This window comes from Clarias gariepinus, chromosome 1 (assembly GCF_024256425.1).
Source record: "Clarias gariepinus isolate MV-2021 ecotype Netherlands chromosome 1, CGAR_prim_01v2, whole genome shotgun sequence".
Taxonomy (NCBI): Eukaryota; Metazoa; Chordata; class Actinopteri; order Siluriformes; family Clariidae; genus Clarias; species Clarias gariepinus.
In genome coordinates, this window is record NC_071100.1 from 23,620,964 (window position 1) to 23,646,286 (window position 25,323).

The 25,323-nt window shown below is 37.6% G+C and overlaps 1 protein-coding gene and 1 pseudogene across 1 annotated transcript; both read left to right on the forward strand.

Annotated features, from left to right (window-relative positions):
- Window positions 1–9,345: 9,345 nt before the first annotated feature.
- Window positions 9,346–25,323, forward strand: part of LOC128518549 (E3 ubiquitin-protein ligase TRIM39-like) — a 40,529-nt pseudogene continuing 24,551 nt past the window's right edge.
- LOC128518612 (E3 ubiquitin-protein ligase TRIM39-like) lies at window positions 15,392–25,048 on the forward strand. The gene is made up of 8 exons (XM_053491796.1): window positions 15,392–15,488; window positions 17,056–17,132; window positions 22,122–22,678; window positions 22,822–22,917; window positions 23,043–23,276; window positions 23,373–23,535; window positions 23,649–23,684; window positions 24,470–25,048. The coding sequence occupies exons 2-8, from the start codon at window positions 17,066–17,068 to the stop codon at window positions 25,015–25,017; spliced, it is 1,701 nt and encodes a 566-aa protein (XP_053347771.1). The 5' UTR covers window positions 15,392–15,488; window positions 17,056–17,065; the 3' UTR covers window positions 25,018–25,048.

Below are 25,323 nucleotides of genomic sequence, written 5' to 3' on the forward strand. Positions count from 1 at the left end.
GTGACCCATTTTTGCAGTGTGTACACCAGCGTGCTTTTTCCTACAGTGCATCCTGCCATTTCTGCAGGTAAGCAACACGTACGCACGTAAGTACACATTACATTCCACATGTTAAAAAAAAAAAAAAAAAAAGGATAATTTATCAGACTAGACCACCTTCCTCCATTGTGCCATGGTCCAGTTCTGGTGCTCACATGCCCATTGTAGGCTCTTTGGGAGGTGGGCAAGTGTTAGTATGGGCACCCTGGTTAGCAATTTGAGTAGCTCTTCTATTTAATCAGACTACATAGACCAGCCCCCACATAAATTAACGAGCCTTACTGTAGATGCCCATGATCCTGTCCTTTTCTTAGGTTCAGACCACTGCAAACTCGGGACATCCCACAAGAGGGACAGTTTTGTAGTTGCTCTGACCCAGTCATCTATTTATCACAATTTGGCCCTTGTCAACATTGCTCAGATCCTTACCCTTCACCATGTTTTTCTGCTTTCAACACAACTTCTGGTACAAAATGTTAATTTGCTGCCTAATATATCTCACCTATTTCCAGATGCCATTGTAACAAGGCAATACTAAATGCAGACACCACAAAGTGATTAAGTTCATGGATAGTGGTCACATGAGGTAGTTTTTACTTATAACTGTGTTCTGTCATTTGGCACAATCAAAAGTACCATTTTGACTTGAACGCCACTCACAAATGCTGCTAAAATTAAGTTTTCGAATTAGTTGTACTTTTGTAACAGGCATTATTATGCTACTCTCATATCACCTTTTGATTGCTCTTAACTTCAGGATATGATGGTTGGATTGTGCCCCCTAGTGGCAACTCTGTTGCACTTATATCTTATTTGACCCAATACACACTACAGGAGTCCAGCAAGCTAGGTGCCTACTTCGGCTAGACTGGACTGTTAATTGTTGCTGTAGAAAAGAAACAATTAAAATGGCATTTTCTATGTTAAAGGCAAAGTTCTTTTTTCAAGTTTGATAGTTGATAAGGTTGATCTGTATATAGATTTATACTTGCCTCAATGTGATAAGTAGAACACTAACTTCTATAGAGTCCTAAATTAACATTTTGTACTGTATGCAAATTTTGAAATATACAGTAGTCCTGTTGATAGAAACATCTGTAAACAATATTTTGCATTTAATAAACAAATTACAGATTAACATTTAAATGCAGCATAAAAATCACGAGTTGTGTATAGAGTGATTAAAAACAACACAATGCATATTATGATATGGAAAATCTCGGGAACAATGCCAATTTTCAAATCTGTAAAAGCTCAGTGGTTCACGCACAACCTTTTACTGGCAAGCCTTTCTCTCAACATGCTGTTTTCACAGTGGAGGTACGAAACACACATGTCGGTTTATTAATCTGCGTTTTTACACATAACCCCTGGGGGCTTCGTAGGTTCAGGTTTTTACACAAAAAACTGTGTTTTGTGAATCTCTACACTATTAAAAACGAAAGCAGGGGCGTTTCTAGGATTTTCAGTTAAGGGGGGCTCAGCCCCCATAGATGTTTAACACATTTAGCTTGTTCAGAATCAGTACTCAAATGAGTCTTCTTGATCACACATGCTGTTTACCGTATAAACCTTTTTCCATGTACAGGTACAATCATAGAAATGTACCCAGAAAACAGCATATAACTTTAAACTTACATTGATTAGCAATATAAATAACACACCTATGAGGCTGGACAATGGAATAAACTGTGTGGGTGCCAATAATGCCAAACACTTATCTGTTACTTCTTTGACAATACTGCTGCTTTTTGTTGGAAACTGGCAGACATAAAAATATGTGAAAAATAATTTCTTTTACAGTGACAATTAATGTTGGGAACACAGTGTTAATGTGCCTAAGAGGCTGCGCTTTCAGAGAACTGAACTGTAGAACTGAACAGAGAACTGTAGATGGAAGGTTTTTCAAGTCACATGGGAGTAGGTCTCCAAATGAGCAGCAGGTAAGAATAGAACATCTTTTTTTTTTCATGTGCATTGAAAAACCTTCCAAAATATAAACATTAAAACTTTGATCATCATGTTTTCTAGGTTAATTTAGTGTTTTAGCTACATAAATAAGACAGTAGGTTCTCTATGCTACTAGGCTATTTATTTAAATTCATTAATATAGATAAGCAAACAAAGCATCTTTTTAATATAATTCTTTTTTGTTTCTATTTATTAAAAAGGTAACTTTTTCTTTTAAAGGGGACGATGGGCGATCAGCAATTTGTGTGAAGTTTATGGAAAATGTTAAGGGGGGCTGAGTATAAATTTAGGGGGGCTAATGGCCTAGAAACACCCATGAACTAAAGTATTGCTTATTGTACATTCTGAGCTTAAGATGAACATTAATTGGTAGTCAGGAAAATGAGAATCACATTCAAAACATAAAGGTAAACTTACCTTGAACACGCCAAACTCCAGCTCCAGCCACGTCGCGCACTACTCAAGAGTTCAGTGCTTTAAAGACGTTTTTAAGTATGTTGAACCAAAAAAAGTATTCATGGGCAGAGACGAGAACAGAACTGAGAAATTTGCCTATTATGTTCCTGTGCTAAATACTTTGAAGAATATACTGAAATCTAGTTTTTGGCAAGGTCTCATATCAGTGGATCCTGATGTTTAAGATTAGATTGTTTCAAGGATTGTTGTGATGGAGATGTGTTTGTGTCAAGCACATTTTTTAAAGAAAATTTAAATTGTCTCAAGCTGGTTCTATATCAGGATGCATTTGAAGTAGTGAACCCACTTGGTTCTGCAAAAGAGAAGCAGAAGGTTTTTGCTGTGTACTTATCTCTACTCAACATTCCTCCCCATGCCCTGTCGAATGCTGATCATATGCAGCTAGTTTTACTGTGTAGGGAGAAGGATTTTAAGGAATTTGGCCATGACAACGTTTTTTCAGAACTCCTGAACGATTTGAAAGTACTAGAGGAGAATGGCATAACGATGGCAGACAAAACTTTTGTGAAGGGAGCTCTTTACTGCATTGCTGGAGACAACCTGGGGCTCTCATTGTATTGGGGGTTTTACAGAGAATTTCAGTTCATCAGTGTATTTATGCAGATAATTTATTCTGTTAACTCGAACTGAATTTCAGGGTGCTGATCCAGCAGTCTGTGGACCTCAGAGGACTCCAGAAACCTATAGTTCTGCCACAGAACAGCTGGAAAGAGAAGATGTGTTAGAAGTACAGGGGATAAAGTTCAGGTCTGTGTTTAATTCTTTACAAAACTTTGATGTTTGCACACCTGGCATGCCCCCATGTCTTGGTCATTTTGGACATTTTTGAAGTGTCCTCTCATACGACCTTGCTCTTTACCTCAAATATTTTGTCTGCACAAATAAATGGTTCAGTTAAACAGTTCTGAACAAGCAATTTAAATACAAAGGAACAGATACATTATCCAAGCTTTGTGAGGTAAGTAGAAAAACATTAAAACTTAGTGGACAAGCTGTTCAAAATTGGAACTTCTTGAGACTTTTACCTCTCATAATTGGAGACAAAGTGCAGAACCCTTAAGATTATGTATGGCAGTTACCGTTGCAGCTCAAGGACATCGTTGACTTAATTTGTGCGCAGCAAATTACCAAAGCCCAGGTTACTTATCTGGATGCTCTAATCCAAGAATATTTGGAAACTAGAAAGGCATTGTTTCCTAATACCAACTTAAAACCTAAACACCATTACTTACGACATTATCCAGGGCTAATCCTAAAATTTGGTCCTCTCATCAGGCTTTGGACTATGCGCTTTGAGAGCAAACACAGTTACTTCAAAAGATGCACAAAGCATCTGAAAATTTTCAAAAACCTGTGCTTGACTCTTTCAGAGAGACATCAAATGTTTCAGGCCTTCCTGTCTGCTGGGTCAGTCCTCCAGCATTGCAAATAAAAGATGGGTTACCATTTTACTTGGAGCTTTACAGTGAGCAAGTTAAAGACGCAGTCTTACATTGTGGTTTTACTGAAAGGAATACAAAGATTCCAGTTGATGTTCAGAACAATGGCCTTGCTTACAGGAAGGGCCAGTTTTTTTGTCATGAAGTATGATGAGTCAGTGGAGTTTGGTGAACTTCTGCTGATTTTTGTTAAGGATGATTCAGCTCTTCATGAGAGTTTATGATGCTGAATTTATTTCTTACTAACACATGTACTCAGTAAAAAAAGACACATTTTTAGAGTGCAGATTAGAGTGCAGACTCATCAGTGAACTGATTGACTTGTGGCCATTGTCATCTCATGAGAAAAATGGTTACTAGATTATTCCACTGAAGCACAGCATCTTGTCAGACTGAATGTCTTAATTTCATTGGACCAGAGACCAAACACTTTGTTTATGTGTCTTAACAGATATGGCTGAATCACAGCTGCTAAAGAACATAGGAGATGCGAAAGCAGGAGTGCTTCCGGACCTTTCTGATCAACTTGAAGATGCTTTGAAAACACTTGGTGCGGCAACCACATATGATTTAAAGTACATCACGAAAAACGATTTGCTGCCAGTGTTAAAGCCCATACGAGCCCGAAGACTCGAACCCGAAGACTGGACCCAAAATAGTGAGTACAGAACAATGTCATCACACCACCCAATGGCACACTTGTTAACATGGTGTTGAGGTTAGAATATGAATTTTTATGAGTCTAATGATAATGTGATCACCATTATTTCCTGAATAAATGAATGTTACTGTGCAAGCATTACTCAATGTTTAATACTTTCATATCTTTTTTTTAGTTTCTGTGAATCTGATGGAAACCTTCCTTGCCAATGTAGACACAAAGGGGCACGTCTGTTAAAGATCCTGAAATATGTTGATGCACAAAAAAGCAAACGAGTCCTAATGAGCAATCAAAAGCGGATTCTCAAGCTTCAGACTGAAAGAGGTCAGTCCAGTGGTTGCTCCCAAGAAGTCATTGAGATGCTGCTTCTTTTACTGGCTCATTTTGATGAGAAGGAAGCGCTTTTGTTTCACTATGTTGAGACAACAAGCCATGCAGAGGATGTTCAGATGGAGAAAGTGCCACCAACACCTTTCATTATTGCTTGTGGTAAGTAAATTGAGCAAAATTCAACTGTTTTTTCAGATGTAACTGCAATGTTATTGTACTGTTGGCTTGTTTAGTATAATTTCCCACAATTTCTATAACATTTTTTATAGTCCAGAGGACTTTACTACATTCAGTCATTTATTCATTCTTGACACATTTGATAGCTTACATACTAAAACACTGGCTAACACAACCTCAGAAGCTCAGCCAGTAAGATGATTCATCCTTTAATGTATGTAACTATTGAAGATGGATCCTGCCTTAATTGGCAATAAAAAAATAACTTAATACATGGCTTGATTAATTATTGTGCCAAATATAGCATCCAAAAAAACTTTACCAACTTATTTTATTATACATTGACAGATCAGTATTTTATCATTTTCAGTTTAATTTAAAATTAGCACTGTTATTCAATTTTAAATTTTATTTCCAATCTTATTATAATTTCCTTCCTTTTTATGTAATATTTTTCTTGGCACATTAATTACTTTATCAAGCCAATTATTTGTTTACTACCAATTGGCAAGGTCCATCCTCCAATTCGTTTCAAGTTCCTGATATGTGTGTGTGTGTGTGTGTGTGTGTGTGTGTGTATATATATATAATATTTGACATTGAAGCCTGTTTTGAAACGTTTGAATAACTTTTTTATTATTATTTCTAGGTTCCTCCTGCTTCGTTGCTGAGACATTTATGTTGAGCATCGACAAGAGGATTGTCAACGACCACATCACAACCTTCACCTCCGCCATCTGCCTGATGTTTGGCAGTTATTACTGCTTTAACATACACCACCCAGTGGATCTAAGATCAACACTGGAGTTCCTCCAACGGTAAAATTTCTGTTTTTTAAGACACTTTTTAATTTAATTTATTTCATTTTTTTAAATAAAATCAAACATATTAATCTGGTATCCCATCTCAGGTTGTTAATTTTCTCAATCCCCCCCCCACCAATGTGATAAAGGTGTGTTACAGACTCTACAGGTGTTTTTGTTGTTGAAACAGTTGTTACACTGTCACTGATGTCACTGAAAAGTTTTTAACAATTTGGAGTTTTATTAAACAAGATTTGATAAAAAGTACCTGTTAATTTTTTTTGCTTGTTAGTTCCAGGAGTTTCTTAGATTATAATTTTGCTATGGTAATTGTGCATTCTAATGATGTAAAAAGGTGGCTGCATGTACATCACTAGCTACTGTAGCATTTTGTAAATTAAAAACTTCTGTAAAGTTCTAAGTTTTTTGTTTTCCTTTTTTTCAATTACATGATGCAGTTTGAAGATGTACAGTTTTAGCTTTACTGCACAGTTCTGTGTGTAAAATAAGTCAAAGTTACTGATTTTCCAGAATTTCTTGAATTCAGATTTTATTGAAATAGAAAAATAGTTTGTTTTCCTATAACTGCATTTGCATAGTTTAATACAAGGAATATTTTACTTGTTTTAACATATTTGTAGAGCAAACAGCGCCAATAACACTTAAAGTTCTTACTTAAAGTTATGGTAAATGTGTTTGCAAATTGTAATTAAAATAATGTATCATCAAACACTGGTTTTGCACAATTTGAAAAAAAACTCATTGAGACAGTCCTTGGTGATTAGTGTTGCATTTATAAATGTTAATATATTAATGCATTGTGTATTAAGCTTACAGAGTAGACCAATTAAGAGAACTCCTTCTGAAAAAGGTAACTACTAAGCAGGCTTAATAATTTACTTGGACTTAAAAATTATTTGTATGCATGAAATGAGGTAGTAGTTCATTTATTGTAAAATAACCAGCAAAAGGTGATCATATTTCATATATTTCATTGGGTAAAACCTTTGTTAGGTTAAGTTTTCAATGTCACCTCTAAATTATTATTTATTATAATTATTAATTAGGGAAAACTGCAAAGCATTTTTTTTATAAATTCTGGGAATTTTTATGAAATAAAATTGTATTGAATTTTTATAATTTTTGATAGTTGATTTTACAAGGAATAGATGTTGTTTTTTGTTGCACAAAATAATTTTATAGGTTGTTTTCTTGTTCCTTTTAAGGAAAAACACTTTTTCTTAAGTTAAAACTTTTTCTTTTACAGTAAAACATTGACTCCAGCACCAGATTTAACCGTAGAAACAATAACAATGTCTGCCAACCGTAAAAGAAAAAAATGTTTTACCTGTTATTTTACGGTGGAATTCTGGCAACCCCAGCTGCCAGTGTTTTACCGTAAAATCTACTTTTTTTTTTTTACAGTGTACCTCTACACATGCCACCTACCAGGACCTACAGTTTCCTCTTATGATTTCTCTGAGAAATAACACAAGTAATTTTCTCATGCTGACCGTTTGCCTGCTGCATCCAAGCATTTCGCCAAACCATTCTACCTATAATTTTTTGCTGTTTAATGGTTTTGTCCATGCAAAGACCAGGCCGCAAGGGAATTGTTTTACTCATTTTATTGATAATGTGCTCAGAGCATTATTTGATGGTATTATTTGTCTATCTGAATATGCTACCGCTAAATTCTCCCATAAATATAGCATTTTTTTAACAGGGTAGTGCAAGTAAATCATGCTGTGGTAGCAGATAAGGCAGCATTCTTGCCTGCATCAGAAAACACATTCTAACTGTCAAGGGAAGCCTCATTAATATTCATGAAGGAAGCAGTAAATAACTGGCCAGTGTGTAAGGGTTAACCCCTAGAGGGCGCCAAAGCGCCCAAAGACTGATTTTAGTGGTGTTAATTTATGTTTGTAATTTTGTTTGAGTTAAACTTCATTTCCCAGCCTGCACCTCGGTCAGGTGACGCAAGCATTCACCTGAACCGAGGAGAGTAATTATGTTAATTATAAATAGCCTGACTGAAAGCCAGTCAGGCGTCTAGCTTTTGTTGTTATTATTTATGGTTTATGTCGGGTTTGTTTTATTTAAGCTGTACATTAAAGCTTGAACGTGCTCTAAATGAAAAAGCTTTACTTTTGTTTTTGTGCATTAAGCTTAAATAAAAGCTTTATTGAACTGTCAGCTCGCCTCCGCAGTTATGCCACTAAAACACACACGCCGATTGAGGAACCGTGACACAGTGATGCCTTTTTTCTCTATTGTTTCATGTTGTTGAACACAACTGTTTTATAATTGCTGTGAAAAGATATCCTGAGAAGAGATTGCAACTGATTAGTGCCAGAAACAAGTTCGACAACTTAAAATATATATTCATTTATTCATTCATTCATCCATCTTCTTTAACGCTTATCCTGGGTTGCGGGGCCTGAAGCCTATCCAAGGAGAATTTGGGCATAAGGCAGGATAAACTCTGGACAGTGTACCAATCCATCTCACACGCGCACGCACGCGCACGCACACGCACACACACACACACACACACACACACACACACACACACACACACACACACTACAGGCAATTTGAGAACTCCACAGTCCAGAGACATCTGCATGCCTTTGGACTGTCAGAGGAAACTAGACTCCCCAGAGGAAACCCACCAAGCATGGGGAGAACATGCAAACTCCATGTACACAGACCCAAAGGAAGGTATCAAGCCTGGACCCTGGAGGTGTGAGGAAATCTATATATTTTATTTAATGCTTGTGAACAGCCAGCTAGCTATGCTGTAAAATTACATTTTCTCTAATGTGGTTTTATTTAGTATATTTTACCAATTGACATAAAATTTAAATGTTATTATGTAATAAAAGAGTAAATGGTGAGCAGGAAAGTAAGTCACTGTAATTTTATTCTATTTTGTAGTGAAGGGATCATCAAGGAGGATTACTTTTGCATGTACAGTATTTTAATTAATATTTCTACTTTTTTCTTATTTTTTATATATTTTTTTTTACTTTGCTTGTGGTTGCCATGGTAATTGATATTACGCGATAAAAAGTCAGATCGGTTTTCCAGTTATTCAGTTTCTATCTTCCTACGTCACCTAAAATTAAAAAAATAAACTGTCAAAGTAATCAACAATAAAATACAATAATTCCAGCATGTGATCCTAAATGTATGAATGAATCCCCTATATAAGCCAATATCCACCAGAAATTGATTTATAAAATTATCACTATAGTCTGCAGGAAAAAAAAATGTTATTTGTTATTTTATATTCAGTTAAATTATTGTGTATAAATACACAGGCGCAGATGTTAAAGTGGTGGAGACACACTACACTGTGATCATATATAAACCTACCCTTTTATCACCCAATGAGAAGTGAAGAAGGAAGCGACTGAAGTGAAACTGAAAGGTGTTAGATCACATCGAGGAGACACCAGTGTTTTCACATTAATTTCTAAAATTAACTGCAGGATATTCACTTGTTAATGTAAATTCTCTCTCCCTGAAAAGAGGTAAAGGTAAAGGTATGTAAATCTGTGGATGTTTTATAGTCCAGAGGTTTTGTGTGTGATTTATCATGATAAACTGCAGATGTTAATGTCAGACAGAGAAAGGGTCTCTAACACATTGCTGTAATACTGACTTTGAAATACAAACTGTAAAAAAATAAACTATACTGTAAAAAAATAATGAGGCAAAAACAACAGCGCGGTTTAATTCGCCACCACAGAGGGAGGATTAGGGCAAGGTGTGTGTTTTTCGATAAATTGTTATATTTGCATCAGTGCAGTCCTTCCTCATAAATATAGTTCACAAAATGTCATGACGGATTAATCAGTTAAATCCTCGCTGTGTTCACCGTCATCACACCAGCTGTTTCCTCTAGTTAAAATGAAGCCCTTAATACATACTCTATGATCCTATAGTTTACTTTATAAAACAATCATGCCGTTGCTGTTTTAATTGGAAAACCTAACTAAACTATATAAAAACATTGCACAGTGCATATGGCATTAACTACCATAAAGTTATGCACATTAATGATTAAAAATAGTGACAGACAGCATTCAGTGCACTCGTTTTAACTGCATAGCAGTGTGATTTACAGAGATAGATTTTTCACATTTTTTATGTCTGCCAGTTTCCAACAAATGCAACAGTATTTTCAAAGTATTAACAGATAAATGTTTGACATTATTGGCACCTACACTGTTTATTCCATTGTCCAGCCTCATAAGTGTGTTGTTTATATTGCTAATCAATGTAAGTTTAAAGTTATATGCTGTTTTCTGGTTACATTTTTCTGATTGTACCTGTACATAGAAAAAGGTTTATACGGTAAACAGCGTGTGTGATCAAGAATATGTGTTAAACATATATGGGGGCTGATCCCCCCTTAACCGAAAATGCTAGAAACGCTGGTGTGCCCTATTAGTCCCATTAGTAAGACTTGTTCTTCATTCTTTGTCACTAGTAATGGGAAAAACCCACACACACATTTAAATTATGCATTAGTTGTTCCACGTAGACTGTAGAAGCCAAAAGTGCAAAGTGCATGGGTGGATGGGTAGAAAGAGAGTGAGTACTAGGTTTTGCCTGTTTACCAAAACTGGGTAAGAGAACACGCTCGGGGTAAGGGAACCTCTGGAGGTAAATCAAGTTAGGGTGCAAGGGGGAGTGTAACAAGCAAGGCCTGCATCAACTATGAGATAGTGGCACACATGAACTGCCGAGTAACAACAAAGCTAAAGGAAAAAACTCCTGTTACGTTGTAACGGGTTCAACCCTTTTTGTAAGGGCGGCACCATAAAACACAAAACGAGGTCTTACGGGAAAAGGGGTAATTTATTTAGGATAAATGGGGTAGGAATAAATAAAGGGTAGGAGGAATAAAAGGGAAGGAAAGATGTGAACGTGCAGGAACGTGAACTGCTGTCAGGCGGGCACAGGCTGGTGAGCGGCGGTGGCGGGCAGTGTGGGCCCGCGTGGGCAGCAGCTCCTGAGCTATTCACTCGTGCTGGCTCTCCTCTCAGGGGATGGCTGGACCGGACCCTCCCAGCTCTCCTGTGGGCACTGCCCTTAGACGGGAGTCCTCTGTAATGTCCGGCGGCTGGGCAGCTTTCCCCGGCTGGGAACAGGCGGCCGTGACGTGGACCTCCTAGTGGCCTTTTCTTCCTTGGTGGCAGAGTCATGAAATCCGACTCCATGCCAGAATTAAAGAGGCGCGGGAGCTTCGGCAGTGAGCTCACGGTTGTCCTTGCTGCGGAGATCGAAGGCGCATTCCACTCGCCTCTTTGAAGTCGCTGGGGATCGTTCCATTGCTGCTCTTCCGCGTTTTAGCACACGCATCACACACTCGGCTTAGTAAGTCCAGTAGCCCAACAGACCCCGAGCTACACCCGCCGATCTGTTTTATAGCACGGAGAGAAACGCGAGATCCATTAACGGAGATAGCTCACCAGCCGTGCCTATTCCCGCAGCCCCGCACATTCGCACTCCCGCAGAAGGGGGAGCCGCCAACTAGTGAGTGAAGAGCGATATTAGATTTGGGCGCACGCCATGATAATGTTTAAGAACTATGGTCCTAAGTATGTAACACAAGTAGAAATGTGGATTTCCAGTGAGAAAACTGGAAACCCCACCAACTGCTCCTGACCACCCTTCAACCTGTCATTCAGCTCTGCAGCACACACAGAAAGACCAGTCCTGACCTCACCTGTGTGATCGCACATCAGAGAAAGAGAATAAACAGACGCCAGGCAGTGGACTCAGCAGTGATCCGATGCTGTTAAATGCTGTTAAATTATGTGGTAACGTGTAAAAGAGCTAGATACACTACAGCTCAAAAGACCTGGCTAGGCAAAAGATTTGGTTATCAGTATGTGAAGCCTTTTTTGATGATGATTTACATTTATTGTCGCTCGCTAAACTTTATGGGCAAGCATGATGTATGTTTAATCAAGGGAATTGAACTGGTGGTGAGAAGCCCAAAGTCAAATTTATATAGCCTGTTTAGGCTATTGCTGAAATAATTGCAGTGTTTAATTCTTTATTTAAAGCTTATGTCATAGTTATCTAAAAAAAACAAGGTCATAAAGCAAACTATATTAAATCTATAATTCGTATAAATGCAAGTTAAATCTTTAGGACACATTGTTTTGGCAAAGATGATCCAAAATGTCTGATCCAAGTTGTAGGGTTTACATAATAAAGACAACGAATGACGGTCGCATTGTTCATCAATAAATGTAGACATTTTAATGTGGACACAATGCCAACGCATCCTTCACCATTATTAATATGTAATGTTTAGCTCTGGGTCAGAGTTGTATCAAATCTTTAATGATTCGGGTCAATTTGATTAACTGAATCAAAATTTATAATGTACACTTTATTGACTACCCGTCCAGCGTTTAGCACAATTTAGTGTATCTTACCAGGCCTGCTTATCACGTGGCCAAAGATGATACACAAAATCTAGTATTTAGCAATTATAAGCAAGGTAACAAGATCTGGGCAAATGTATAGACTTTAAAATACATGACCAAGATGACAGTTCTTTATAAAGAAATGAGAATTTATTTGACTAAATTAATCTACGATACATGAAACTACTCTATTTAAACGCTTGCACACACACACACACACACAGACACATACAAACAGTTTGGAAGGTGAAAATTAATGAAGTTATTTTAGTACTGTTTACTAGATCAACGAAAGTCACAAGAGCAGAATCTTGGGTTTAATCTTACAGTTTAGTTATGAAACGAGCACCAACTTCAGCAAGGTATGCAGCTTTGTTTGTTTACTTGTGTTATGTTTCATTCTCATCTGGTGGTTCGCCTGCAGCGAAGGGAATCACGCCGTTGCTGATTGGTTGGTGCGCTGTTGTAGAGATGGCGTTGGTTGCCTGGTTACCGATAGCTGCGCTCTGGAACTTCACCTGGGACACACACACACACACATATATATATATATATATATATATATATATATATATATATATATATATATATACACACACACACACACATGTATATATATATATATATATATATATATATATACACACACATATATATATATATATATATATATATATATATACACATATTATGGCAAGCCGTTTAGGAAAATATTCATGAGAGAATTGAATGAAAAATCTATATTTATTGAATGAAAAGTCTGAATATATTGGAGGGATTCTGAATATATTGAAGGGATTCTGAATATATTGAATGAAACACGATATATATTGAATGGATTCTAAATATATTGAATGAAAAGTCTGAATATATTGGAGGGATTCTGAATATATTGAATGGTTTTTGAATATATTGAATGAAACTCGATATATATTGAATGGATTCTGAATATATTGAATGGATTCTGAATATATTGAATGAAAAGTCTGAATATATTAAATGGATTCTGAATATATTAAATGAAACTCGATATATATTGAATGGATTCTGAATATATTGAATGGATTCTAAATATATTGAATGGATTCTGAATATATTGAATGAAACTTGATATATTTTGAATGGATTCTGAATATATTGAATGTTTTCTGAATATATTGAATGAAACATGACGTCATCAAAACACAGCGCCATCTTTAGGAGAAATGAGCGAGTCCGCGAGAAACTTGGTTGTTGCGATTATGAGAAATGCAGAGGTGGTCAGCATGTTAGTGAGTTGCATGTACGGCCCAAAGTCCATTTCTTCCTCCTTTCCCCGTCCGAGTACTTACTCTAGTGTTGTATAAAGTGATGTTTGGTAGCGAGAGTGAAGACAGTTACACTCGCTGATTCGTATTCAAGCCAAAAACAAAGGCAATCAAGCCGAAGCAGTTAAGAGTCCAGTTGATGTGCAAACAACAGAATTAGGCATAAGGCGAGCTCGTAGCCAAGAACATTCATAGAGGGCGAAATTAATTAGAGCAAGCCACAAAGAAACTGGGTAACAGCCCACTTCACGCCGAAACGCTGGGCTTAAACACAATCCAAATTAACTGGGAAAACCAAACGCAGCTGTAACACATTAGGGAGGAAAAAGTAATAACAACTCGTGGCGAGTTTAAACGTATTTGAATGTGGAAATCTGTTATTGAGTGCGGCTTAAAGCACCACTTTGGGCCGTACACGCACTCACTAACGTGATGACCATCTCTTCATTTTTTAGAATCGCAGCAACAAAGTTTCTCGCGGACTCACTCATCCTTCCTAAAGATGGCGCTGTGTTTCGATGACGTCATGTTTCATTCAATATATTCAGACTTTTCATTCAATATATTCAGAATCCATTCAATATATTCAGAATCCATTCAATATATATCGAGTTTCATTCAATATATTCAGACTTTTCATTCAATATATACAGATTTTTCATTCAATTCTCTCATAAATATTTTCCTAAACGGCTTGCCATAATATGTATGTATATATATATATATATATATATATATATATATATATATATACACACACACACATATATATATATATATATATATATATATATATATATATATATATATATATATATATATTACATTTTAGCACATGTAACAGGTAGCCATGTTCATTTTTTTGAGTTTATATATATTACACATACACACTACATGCAAATTGGGAATAAAATAACCTAATCAGCATTTCTTTGGACTGTGGGAGGAAACCAGAGCACCCAGAGAAAACACACCAAGCATGAGGAGATCACAGACCCGAGGTAGGAATCAAAATCGAACACTGGAAATGCAAAGGAAATTATATAATTTATTTTATGTTTGTCATCCAGCTAGCTATGCCGTAAAACTGCATTTTCTCTAATGTGTTTTTTTTTTAGTACATTTCCGACTCAGACATAAAAATGAAAAATGTGATTATCAAAAGAGTAAATGGTGAGCAGGAAAGTACTGTAAGTTACTCTGACTAGTCTGTTTTTTTAATAATTATTTTTGCATGTACGTTAATGAATCTTTATACTTTTTCCTTTCTTTCATTAGATATTTATTTTACTTTGCTCATCGTTGCTATGGTAATTGATATGCGGGATAAAATTTCAGAGCAGTTTTCCAGTTATTCAGTGCCCATGTTTCCCATTTTTCATTCCTCAAAATATTAAAAATAAAATGTCAAAATATGTTAATCAGTAATAAAATACTGTGTGTTCAGCATGTGACCCTAAATAAATGAAAGAATGAAAGAGCCTCTATTTATGGCAGGGACCCACAAGAAATCAATTTGATCAAATAATCACTATAATCTCCCGAAAAACAAACAACATTATTGTTATGTCATGTTCAGTTTAAATGAGTCTATAAATACACATGAGCAGAGATTAAAGAGATGGAGACACACTGCACTGTGATTATATATAGAACTGTTCCTGTATCACCCAATGAGAAGTGAAGGAGGAGGTGACTAAAGTGAATGTGAAAGGTGTTAGATTACATCGAGGAGACACACTTGTTTTTACATGAAGTTCTGAAATTAACTGCAGGATATTAACTTGTAAATGTAAATTCTCTCTCCCTGAAAGAAGCTAAAGATAAAGGTATGAACCATATCAAATATCTGTTTATGTTTTATAGTTCATAGAGCTTTTGTCAGTGTGTGATGTGTGTGTTTGTGTGTCTGAGTGTGTGTGGTGGGGGGGAGGGGGTCTGTTTGTGTGTGTGTGTGTTTGTGTGTGTACAGAGGTCAGCACTGGGCAGGGCCGGTTCTACGGGCGTGGGGGGTTGGTGGGGTGAGGGTCTATAGAGGGGGCAAATAAAAATTTTGAAATGTTGAGAAAGAACATGTTAATATACTCACAAAATAAATATATATTACGTTGATAAAATATATTCCGGTAGCGGAAAATTTGTGTATTCATTCACAGGCTGCTATATATATATATAGCCCATCTGCTTTAACTTGACAACCTTTTAGTTTGTAGTTATAGTGTGTTAAGTTTTACTTTAGATTAAACGTTTTTGAGAATTAGACCATCCAGCTAAGATAAATGTTATGTCGTTGATTGATTTAAGGATATTTAATTAAATTTTATTTATTTTTTTATTTTAATTTTTAATTTTCCCCCCTGAGTGAGCTATACCAGCAGGAGCTTAGTCTTCAAGTGGGACACCCAAGTTAGACAGGTCTGAAGGTAGAGGCCTGACAAAGTGCAATCCACTTCTCCAGACTGTGGACGCAGCTAACAACACAATTAAGCAAGGACAATACTGTTACTATAAGCACAGGGAAAAAAACAGTGCTCGAACATGATGTGTACACATGATCACATTTTTGACTGCCCCCCATATGTGCTTGTCTAGATCCGGCCCTGGCACCAGGTAAAAAACAAACACTTATACAAACATATCAGCAATTGTATAATTGTGTAATTATATAAAATGATATAACTATTTTCTGTAGCATTTTCACTACGGGCCAGGGACTGTCAGTAGTTCCTGGTTAATAACATTTTACACTTTGATACTTCTGTTCACACAACTCAATGTTCTAAATGCAATATCTGATTATAATTCACTTGTGCAATACTTCTTTTTACTTACACTACAGTTCTAGTGCAATATGTATCTAAATTATATGCCAGAGCTAATTCTATTCTATTTTATTTTATTTCTATTTATTGTTATTTTTCCTTCAATTTTTACATTTCTATTTCTTTAATTTTATTTTCCTGTCTAATATATATATATATATATATATATATATATATATATATATATATATTAGACAGAAAAATATTTTCGTAATCTAACTTTCCTTGCTTCCCGGTAAATTAAACTGAGCAACTGTATAACCAAGAGCAATTTCCCTCTGGGATTAATAAAGTTCTTTGAATCTTGAATCTTAAATCTTGAATTGAGAAACTGTCAAAGGTTCAGTTACTGATCTGAGAGCTATGAGAATGTTCGGTGAAATGCTGTTTATTATGATCTAATAAACATGAAAAATGTTTGTGTTTCATATCAGAGTGTAAATTTTTACAGTGTCACTGCTTATGTTTAACACTGTAGACGTGCAATCATAGTTTGACTAGTCAGTAACTACTAATCAGTTACTTCTCATACTGTTAAATGTATAAACTGAATGATTTGATTTCTTACTTACAGGAGGAAGTAAATGGCTGAATCTTCACTACCAACACAAGGCAGAAGAAGGAGGACCAGCATGGATGAACCATGTTCATGTAAGTTATACAGATAATGCAACAAAAGTTTTCTATTTCTTTAGTTACAATTAATTTACAAGAGCTTGTACTGTATCCAGGGACGGATTATGGGTTGTGTGGGCCCCTGGGCAAAACGTTCGCGAGGCCCCCCCTCAAAAAAATGCTACGTCATCATGCCACTTGTGGGTCCAAACTAGTGCGGCGTATGCGTACCGTGTTGTAAAAGCAGAATGAACTTGACAAAACTATCTTTTGTCGCTTTTTACCTCGAAAAAAGTGAAAAGAAGGTGGCTTAAGTTGGATACAGTAAGTTGGATCTCAATTTTTAATCAGTACAGCCTAATGCCATTACCTCACGTTAATGTTAGCACCAGGTTACCCATCTCTGTTTATAGAGACAGGTAGCAACGTAGCACAATCAGATTGTACCATAACAAACATTATTTGTTTGTATTATCCAGAATGTGCTAGTTCGAAATAGAAATATGTCTATAAAAGTGAACCAAAATGCCATGTACCTGTTATAATCTGCAATTGTTGCTTTGCAGCTTTCCCAAAGAAGACAATTACATCCTCGTAGCTAGGGGGCAGTCATATCATGCGCAGGGCCAGGAACAAATAAATACAAGGACACCAACAGAATGAAATGGTAAAGTAAGCGAAATCACAAATACTACCCACCCGTGTCATATTTAATAAACCAATAACTCAGATAAACAGCAGGTTTAAGTTTCTCCCCATGATTTACGCATTGCAAGTTCTCCAATGTGAAAAAAAAAATGTTATTAACACCAACTTTCTCAAATTAATTCAAATATTTATTATTTGGAATGTCATTATTGATGTCACGTACATTCACATCAGAAGAGACCAGAGCGACGAAAGTCATTATTTCTTTATGGAGAGTCGATGAATTGGCTGAACAAAGCAAATTCACTGGCAGCGAAGCGAATTGGGCGACCAGAGCGAAAAAGAGAAGTTAAAAGTCAGTTAACCTTATGTAATGAGTTATGACGCGGTTCGATGAAAACCAATTCTAATATATAGATTTACCCACGCCCCACGGTAACAGGCTAAATCAAACATTCCAATGAGCGAACAAAGTGAATAAAGCAAATTTAACAACGAAACTTCTTCAACAACCTTGGCGACATGTTCGCTTTGGTCTCTTCTGGTGTGAACGTACAGTGAGAGCCATGTTGGGGCACGGTTAGTGATCACACTACATGTGTACTGTGTCCAGCTGAACCATGCCAGAATCCACCTGTGTACATATCCCCGTACAGAACGGAGTGATCAGGGGTGTAATGGTAAAATAAGAGTTGGGTGAACTATGAATTCTTTGATCACAGTTCAGTGCATAAACTATACTATGATGTACATTTAGATCAATTGAGAAGTGGGTAAACTCTAATACTGAAATTTCAGAGGTGGGTAAACCGTGTTTACTTGCGTTTAGCCTCTACTACAGCCCCGGGAGTGATTACACTGGTCAAACTCTTACACTGCTACACTGGTTTGGGGGCCACTTTAACCGGCAGGTTAACCGCCTCCATCCCACCATGCTACCACACTCTAGTCAGAGGGCCTTCTGTGAGGCTGTTAAAACGACCCCTCCCCTCCCCCCAGAAGCCAGGGGCCCCATGGTAGGGGCCTTTGTAATTAGATGGCCCTCTAAAGGTACACTACACCCTCCTCCCAAGGGCCTTCTAGTAGCGACCTCATAATCTGAGGCCCCTCCAAAAGCCCCCAAAGCCCCCATCCTTCCTAGGACCCCCTGGTAGCCAGAAGCCAGGACCATAAAAGGAGGGCCTAAGTGGGCCTTCTAAAAATAGGCTCCCATGTACTCTTTTCCCTTTAAAGTTCCTATAGCAGGGCCCTGAATGCAACGAACCCCCCCCCCCTCTAAAATAGACAAACGAAAATACATTGTTGATAAGCGTTGCAAATAGTTTCGGGCTAGGGGCCCCCTGTACCCCAAGGACCCCTGAGCAGCGGCCCCGCTGGCCCGGTCCGTAATCCGTCCCTGACTATATCTGTCGCGCTGCCAGTTCACAGAGGCTGTTCAAAGACCTTTTCACCCCTTGACATTTCCTTTCCCACGCTGTCAGATTCTCCACCACGCTGTCATGTTTTTCCCAGACAGTCAGTCTGCACACCGGTCCCGCATCTCGCGCTGATTACTCCGGCGTTTAAGCACGTGCTGCTGCTTAGCCGGTTTACTGCGTGTCTTCAAGTCCAAGTCTTTCGCGGTTTTTGATTGACGATTTCACGTTGCCAAGTTTGTTTTGTTTTCTCGGCCTCGTTTAACGAGTTGGATTCGTCACCTTGCTCATTAATTTCTCCGGTTTTGATGTTACTATTTCTCTTTTGACTACGTCTTTCGCAGACTGGTTTCCCAGTTTTGAATCCAGTTTCCGTTTTCTCGACCACGCGCTCACTTAACCATTCGTCTCCGCTTTCTCGTTGTCTGGTGCCTCGATCGTCTCTCTCTCTCTTTCTCTCTCTCTCTCTTCTTCCCGAGCTCATATTTGTCAATATTAGTTATAAAAGAAGAAAACCTGAGTAATGCACACACATCTCACTATTGATCCTGATTAAATGATTATCTGACATTTCTATATTATGACAAATATAGATAATTTATATAATACAATAATCCAGTGACATGATTAAATGATTGTAAGCTAAGTTATAATGCAGGACAAAATAGATTAAAAATGAAAATATACAGTAAGTTCAAAAATCTGAGAGGACCAACAAAAATATTGTAATCTAAAAATGAGGATTTTTTTGTTGTTGTTCACAATGTAAAGTAGCTATAGAAAAAAAGGTTTGGCTTTGTTCATAAAAAAGTGACTGTTGAAGCACTTCACTGATTCTCTATAAGAGGGGGGAAAATACTACGCATGTAGTTGTATAAATTTTATGTGTAAAAAAAAAAGTTTTTCAGTTTTAGGAAAATAACTTTATAACCACTCTGTCATTAATTATTTTGATGCAAGTGCTTTTATGTTTTGCTCGTTATGTACGAGCTACAGCACACATGTAAATATCTGGCCTGTTAAATTAATGAATGTGCTCTACGAAAGTTATTTATGTCACGAGCAAGGTGCAGTGGCAGGTGTTGATCGCCGTGGACAGTGTTAGCAGGCACAGAGGCAGAGGGGTGTGTAATCAAAAAAGGATTGAACACAATCCTTTAACCTTAACACAAAATATAAATAAAGACACAAACTTAAACAATACTTAACTCTGTGCTAACAGGGGCTCTCTGGCAAGACACAGACTGACACAGACAGTCTGCGAAAGACATATGTTACACACGTCCTGTGGCGAGACACAGGCAGGAGGAGGACAAACACATAACAGGACACACAAACTATGCGTGGAGCTGAAACTGGACACTAGAGGGGCGACATGTAGAGACTAGAGGGGCGACACGTAGAGACTAGAGGGAGACGGGACTAGGGCTAAAGACATGGCAGTCAGCTAGGCATGGCTTTTAGCTAAACATGGTTAAGATTGCTCTTAACCATGTGTGAAGTTTTTCTAAAGTTACGTAGTAGGAGAGGCGAGTTGCTCGGTCTGTCCGCTGTGCTTCGGTAAGCTTCTCTGGCGCCAGGAGAGACTCAGTCAAACACACACACATGTCTGTCAGAAAGGTCTCCGTTTATTAACAGCAAAAGATGGGGTTTATATATGTTTGACCAAACGCCTGTGCCATAGACATATGTTACTACAAATAACATGAACCACTAAATGTCCTGGTGAGATCCTGAAGAATCAAAGGAGAGGAAGATAGAGAGGTGTCCGTCCAGAGACAGATCACAAGATGTTGGCTCGAGTTAGGGGGAGAGGGGGAAGGAGACAGAGGGGGAGAGAGAGAGAGAGAGAGAGAGAGGAGGAGAGAGACATGAAGAGAGAATAGGAAGGTGAGCGTGGGAGCGTTCACACCTTAAGGAGCAGATGCAAGAGGAGACAGGAAGATAGCAACAGGAAAGATTTAACACGTTAATATCAGATCTATGAGGAAAAGAGCAAGAGAGTAGAAATAACTCCATATATAAAATAATTCTAACACCATGGCAGTCAGCTACACATACACCTAACTAAACATGTCTTCAGCCCCAACATGCACTAAGCTACACTTGCCTAATAGCTCAACACACACTAGGAAATGGGGGCACAGAAACACAGACGGAGGATACCCAGTGGCTAGGCGAGGCGGCCCTCTAAGGCGGCACTAACAAGCTAGTCGGTACTCCAAAGCTAGGAGGGGCGGCACTCTAAAGCTAGGCGCACTGGGACACTAGGGGGACAGGAAACAGCTAGAGACACAAAGGGGCTATGGCTAGAAGCATGCTAGTTAGCTCAACAGAGATTTTAGCTAAACACGCTCCTAGCCAAACACACACCTAACTACTTACCTGACTCTAGCTAAACACACAAGAACACAGGAGGACAACAACCACAGTACTTACATACATTTAAGACAGGACTGAATCAGCTCCACAGACACAACAGAACATACACAGAAACATTGCCAATAAGAGAGCCCAAGTCAACACAACTAAAATCAAAATACAAACTAAACAAAAACAAACTAAAACAAAATGCCCACACAAATGACAGTGGTGATACCAAAAAATGCTCGACCCAGTTTCCCAGACTAAACAGCTATTTATAGCGATGGATTGATGGCTACCTCGGTTCAGGTGTGCACTCGCATCACCTGACCGAGGTGCCTGCTGGGAAACTGTATCAGCCAACAAAAAACTACAAAATAAAAAACAGTGACCTCTAGTGGTGGACCCTTACAATTTAAACATTAACACCCAAAACACAAGTGTTTTTTTAATCATCAGTACAGGAAATGTCAAAATTGTTTAGTTATTTTACACTACAGATTCAGTGTACTGTACAAAGACTATGTAGAAAAATAACAGTATTTCAACCTAATTCATAAACAAAGTGGATTTCTTTTTTTAAACAACCCTACTGTAGTTTCTAGTGACTCCAGCGATCTCCTGTCTGAAAAGCTGCTGCTGTGTTCCATCTGTCTGGGTGTGTTCACTGATCCAGTCACCACTCCATGTGGACACAACTTCTGCAATAGCTGCCTTACACAGTGCTGGGAGACGAGTCAACACTCTCACTGTCCATTATGTAAAGAGAAATTCACCAAGAGACCTGAACTGAAGATTAATATAACACTGAGAGAGGTTACAGATCACTTCAAGAAGAAAAGTGTTCCTGACAAACCTGAGGTTCTTTGTGATGCCTGCACTGGAGAGAAGCTGAAGGCCCTGAAATCCTGTCTGGATTGTGGACTGACTTTGTGTAAATCTCATCTAGAACCTCATAATCATGTTCCCAAACTTAAGAAACACAAACTAATAAACCCTGTGAAGAACCTGGAGGACTACATATGCCAAAAACATGAGAGACCTCTGGAGCTGTTCTGTAGAGATGATCAGACGCGTGTGTGTCAGTTCTGCACTGAAGGAGACCACAAGAGTCACAACACTGTTACTATAGAGGAGGAGAGCAGAGAGAGGAAGGTGAGAAACACTTATTAACATCAATTTTAGACATTGTTATAGAAAATGCAAATACATTTTTCCAATAGCGGATGAGACTGGCAATTTATAATTCCAGGACAATGTTAATGTAATGAAAATAAAATCTTCTGGACTGTCCTCAGACTCAGCTGGGAAAAACACAGAAAGATTTGCAGCAGAAGATTCAGGACCGACTAAAGAAGATTCAGAAAATAAAACACTCAGTAGAGCTCAGCAAAGTATGGCGGAAATAGTACATGCATTTTTAAAACATATTGTTCACTGTAGAAATGTCAATCTGCATCAAACATTATTTCACTATTCAGTGTTATATGATTAAAGTGAAAATGTGTTCCCTCTTTAGAGAGACATAGAGAAAGAGAAAGCAGACAATGTTGAAGTCTTCACTGCTCTGATTCGCTCCATTGAGAGAAGTCAGGCTGAGCTGCTGGAGGTGATGGAGGAGAAGCAGAAAGCAGCAGAGAGGCAGGCTGAAGGACTCATTAAAGAGCTGGAGCAGGAAATCACTGTGCTAAAGAGGAGAGACACTGAGCTGGAGCAGCTCTCACACACTGAGGATCATCTCGACCTCCTACAGGTCAGTGTTCCTCTCTCTGCTCACTGGCAATGCAGAACATCACAGAACAACACTCACCATGCTGAGGGATTTCTCCTCTCTCCTGCTCTACTGTAGATTTCCTCCTCCATGTGCAGCCCTCCACACACCAAGAACTGGACTGAGATCAGTATTAACACTGATCTGAGTGGGGACACTGTGAGGACAGCTCTGTCTCAGCTTCAGCAGACTCTCAATGAGAAACTCACTCAAACACTCAATGACAAGTTAAAGGAAACAGGTGAGAGTTATTTATATAAAAGTGATGATTATTATTATTGTTAGCTTTAATTAAATGAAACATTACATTATACAATCTGCGTATTAATGAAAGTGATGTTTTGTTGTATTTAGTTTCCACAGAACTGAAGAGGATTCAGCAGTATGCAGGTACAGTGAGGTTTCTGATTTTCTTTTATATTAAAATGTACATATCAGCATTACATCACTGCATCATCAGACTCATTTTAATCTGTCTAGCTAATGAAGACTTAAAGTGTCTCTCATTATTATCCTTACTATGGCTCCCTGTTCCTGACATGTGCTAAAGCCATTAAATCTATTTCTACTTAACAAAAGCCTTTTCAATGTACATTTTCCTAATAAAATAATGTAGGAAATCTTTATGTTTAGACAGAAGTTAACTTTTTTAAAAATATATAAAATCAGTTCTTTTTAAAAGATTGTCATTTTAAGGATATACAAAACAGTCAGACTTTTACACTCATGCAGTTGAAATAAGAAGTAAAATATATTGTTTTAAATCAGTGTCTCCATCATTAATATTAGAGTCGTGTTCTTATCCAAAAGCTAAAACCAGATATTTATAACTAGTCACTCATTGAACTCTTTTTGTCCATCAGAATTAATTTTTTCCTTAAATGTTTTTCTTTTCTGTTCTGTCACACTTCCATATTTATTTACAGAAAAAACAAAAACAATGCAAACACAATTATATCAAAAATGTAATTTTTCATGATGAAAGCATTTCTCATGAATTTCTCCTATCCATAACAAGCTACTACAATAAAATCTTACTTAAAAGTTTTCTGTTAAAATATATCAATTTAATCTTCTACAAACCCTTTTAAAATCCTAATGAATATGATTCACTGTGTGATTATTTTATATTTTGTATCTTCATACTCACATCACACACTGTGTGTTTCTCTCAGTGGATGTGACTCTGGATCCTGATACAGCTCATCCCACTCTCATCCTGTCTGCTGATGGAAAACAAGTGACACATGGAGACACACAACAGGATCTCTCTGATACACCACAGAGGTTCAATAAGTGTGTTATGGTTCTGGGAAAGCAGAGTTTCTCCTCAGGGAGATTTTATTATGAGGTGCAGGTCAGAGGGAACACTGACTGGGATCTTGGAGTCGCCACAGAGTCCATTAACAGGAAGGGAAAGATTAAACTGAGCCCTGAGGATGGCATCTGGACTGTGGTACTGAGGAATGAGAATCAGTATAAGGCTTGTGCTCGTCCCTCTGTCCCCCTCACACTGAGAGAGAAGGTGGAGAAGGTGGGGGTGTTTGTGGATTATGAGGAGGGTCTGGTCTCCTTTTATGATGTGGAGTCCAGATCTCATATCTACTCTTTCACTAGTCAGTCTTTCACTGAGAAACTCTATCCATACTACTGTCCATGTTTAAATCAAGGAGGTAAAAACTCAGCACCACTGATCATCTCTCCTGTGTGTAAGACTGAGTAAAATTTTCACTTCACAGATTAAATAATTTATTAAATCATGTGAATAAAATATTTTTTTCTTTGATTAATTTAGTAAATTTTTCTTGTCGTTTTACATGTCATTTGATTGTTTTTTTTAGCTTAAAGTTGTCATGATCTCTGGGTAAAGAAACGGACGCAAGATGCAGGTATGGGTTGAAACACACGTGAGTCTCTTTTTATTGTTTTTGGTAAGCTTTCCCACGTATCTTGAACTCTTCATAAACTGAGATAATATAAAAAAAAACAATAAACACAAACACAAAACAGCCTCCTCAGGCTGGGTCTG